Source organism: Pteropus vampyrus, unplaced genomic scaffold (assembly GCF_000151845.1).
Source record: "Pteropus vampyrus isolate Shadow unplaced genomic scaffold, Pvam_2.0 Scaffold177, whole genome shotgun sequence".
Classification (NCBI taxonomy): domain Eukaryota; kingdom Metazoa; phylum Chordata; class Mammalia; order Chiroptera; family Pteropodidae; genus Pteropus; species Pteropus vampyrus.
Window position 1 is genome coordinate 2,402,629 of NW_011888958.1, and position 3,431 is coordinate 2,406,059.

Genomic DNA, 3,431 nt, shown 5'->3' on the forward strand with positions numbered 1-3,431 from the left:
CACTGCCTCTAACAAACTCAGTTTATTAGTTTTATTGCTTCTGTTCCTAATTTAAGAGCTAGTGTGATGGTTTACAAACTTTGTCACCAGTGCTGCGAAAAAGGTCAGAGTGGCAAATTTCTGAGCCTCTCTATGCTCTTCAACAGAGCAACTCTACTTTTTTCTATTTTATATGTGAAATTTTCATATAAGATTTGATTTGGAAAAAAACCCCACTGATGAAACAATACGAAAGTTTTAAAATTAACTAAATCATGTTTATATACTTTTATGAAATCTTTTCTTTACATTCTGATTCATAGATTTCTACTAGAAGTAATGAATATAAAAAATTCTTTACTAAAATAATTTAATAAGTCCTTCACTAAAGAAGACTTAGAGTTGACTATAGTCTTGAGTTCTTTCAGTTCTACTTATCTATAAACAAGGATAAACAAAAGAATATCTCTATCAATAATATTAACTTTTCATATATATATCTATATATATCTATATATATCTATATATATATATATATCTAGCATGACCTGTATATGGAAACAATTTAAGAGTAATTCATCAATAAAAGATATGACTTTAAGTGACAGCCCAAATATTGTTAATTTCTGAAAAACAGACCAAATATTTTATCACTTACCCCAAATAAATGAATGAAAAAAAGAACAGCAATAACAGAGATGAAATAATAAGCCAGGCATGGATGACCTAGAAAAGAATTTCAATATAAATAACAGATCCCATAACCCTAAAAAACTGTAAATTTCTGATTTCAAAACTAGTATATTCTTTCTGTATATGTTATGCTTTTCAAATAGCAGAACACAAATGGCTTTGGGGTCAGTAAATTTTTATACGAGAACTCTTTGAGGCTGAAGAACTCATAATAGTAAATAGAAATTTCAGCAAGACAATAGACCCTTGTTCCTTTAGAAATAGGTGATTTTTTAAAAGAATGCATTGTAAAATACAAAACTATCAAGGATCGACAGCTTAACATTTAAATTTTTAAGTAGCAATATTTTCAGTGGAGGAATTCTGCAGTATTTCTGATATAAACAATAAATAAAGTGAATAAATAAATGATAAATAAAATTCAATCAAGTCAAAAATCAGATATTCAGTTAAGTAACCTGTGTATGCATACATTAACCATACAGAGAAAATAGGCCTTCTAAACTACATAAACATTTGACCAAAGAATATTCACACTCTGAAGTTTCAATAAGTATTGTAATGCTTTCTACATTCATTTCGTTGTTCATTAATAAGTATTACTATTACAGATTCTTTGAAACACTTAAAAGTCAGTCTATCATCGCACAGAATTTATAGGGCACTATACAAATATTAGTCCCTATTACTCATGTACAAATATTAGTCTCTATTAGTCTATTACTTATTAATGAGATAGAATCAGAATTTGATTTTTGTAATCTATTACACAAAATAAACGTTTCGTTATTATTATATTTTTACAGCAGAAAAGAATAGCTTTATTGGAAGGGAAAGTAAAGCAACAGGACACTTCCAGATGTGGAAGTGGCCCAAGCAAGAGAAGAGCAGCTCAAAAGGCTCAAGGGCCCAAACACAAGATAAACATTTTAAATGGTAATTTTATGTAATGGGTATATTTGGGGAAATAGTATATAACCGAAAAAGTATGAGGTTTTTAAAAACAAAATGAGAAGTATGATAAACTGTCAAGTAGTTTCTAACCAAAAGTGAAAATACTTCGTGGTGGATATACACATTTTTTACTTTAATTTTTCAATGGATTTTATTGCTTAATGACAGAAGGAGCTATTTAACCAATAACATTTCCAAATATATCTTTTAACCAGAATACATCGAATCAAAAAGAGAGAAAACCTCTAAATCAAGATTATTTCATCTTCATTTTTCTAAATCTCCCACCCCCACCCCCTGATCCAGCTGTTCCAATAATCAAGCTCTAAGCTATCAAAGCCTCGCTGTGATTAGAATCTATGTTAATTTCCTCTTGTGGTTCTGTTTCAATTACCCAAGGTTATGTGATTGTTAATTCTTTTGAAAAAATAAATTTTAAAATTTTTGCTGCCTCTTTAAAAACTTTTATCAAATTAATTTCTCTTCTTCCACAAAAATATAATTTCTAACATTTTAATATAAAAAATTTCAAAAACACAGCAAAATTTAAAGATTTTTATAGTGAACACTTATATCACCTAAATTCCACCATTCACATTTTGCTATACTTGCTTTGTAACATTTCTATCCGTCTCTCTATCCATTAATGAGTCCATCATATTTTTATTACATATCAAAGTAAACTGAAGACACCTGTACATTTCCCTCTAAATACTTCAACTTTAGCAAAATATTCTAAAGGGAGCCCTTACACTATTTCCTCTGCAATAAAACCAATACAGCTTAAGCAGAAAAGAATCTCCCCACCTGCATCCTGCTCCACCATTCTCACAAGTGTTAGTTTTAGATATAATCCAAGTTACAAAACTAAAAAGCATATCAAATATTACAAGACAGAAAAGCTTTAAAGAATGGGGGATATATACTGGTATTCATATTAGGTTCTACATTAAGAGCCAGAGTAAATATTAAATACTGGAAATTCTCACCTTTCTTGAGAAATGCTTTTTACCTTGATATGTGTGTGTGTGTGTGTGTGTGTGTGTGTGTGTGTGTGTGTGTGTGTGTGTGTGTGTGTGTATTTGGTAAGGGGAACATGGGATGTTGTTTATTTAAAAAAAAAAACACAGCATTTTTCTGAATACAAAAGTAACATATGCATATAACATTTAGAAAACAGAAACATTAAGGAAGAAAATAGTTCCCACTGACCAATGACAACAAAGTTAACATTTTCTTTTCAGACATGTTTTCTGTCTGCCTGTGTAGGCAGACAGAAATTAGAATCGAGTTATAATAGTTTTACATTCTGCTCTTTAAAACTTAATTTTTAAAGACAAACTCATGCCACCAAATATTTTTTTTAAAATATGAGTTTTAAATGAGTAAAAAACTTACATAGGTGAACCCACAACTTAACCTTTTCCTTATACATGAATTTGTGGTATTTTCCTTTTTCCCCCCAATTTTAATTCATGCTAGGATGCAAATATTTTTCCACACTTCTAATTTTTTTCTTTGGAAAAAATCATGAAAGCAAAATTACTGAATCAGTCTACAAACTTTTTCTAATCCCAGAGTATTGATACATTTTGGTTTAATGACTTCACAAATAGGCTGGATTGATCTTTACCAAGATCAATCCATATTTCCTTTGTAATTTTTCTGCTTGGAATTTTTTAAATTTCTTATTAGGATATTCATAATTTTCTTAATGATTTATAAGTGATCTTCATATAAAAATATGAGCCCTTTGCCTGTAATAATGGTAGTAAATATCTTTCCTATTTATGGTGGTCATGTGC

At 29.4% G+C, this 3,431-nt stretch overlaps 1 protein-coding gene across 2 annotated transcripts in view; it reads right to left on the reverse strand.

Moving 5' to 3' along the window:
* Nucleotides 1-3,431, reverse strand: part of PSEN1 (presenilin 1) — a 58,615-nt gene that overhangs the window by 24,557 nt on the left and 30,627 nt on the right. For both annotated transcript variants that reach the window (XM_011370910.2, XM_023537056.1), the window contains one exon: nucleotides 638-705. In XM_011370910.2, the coding sequence (XP_011369212.1) occupies nucleotides 638-705 (68 nt within the window). The remainder of the gene's footprint in view (nucleotides 1-637; nucleotides 706-3,431) is intronic.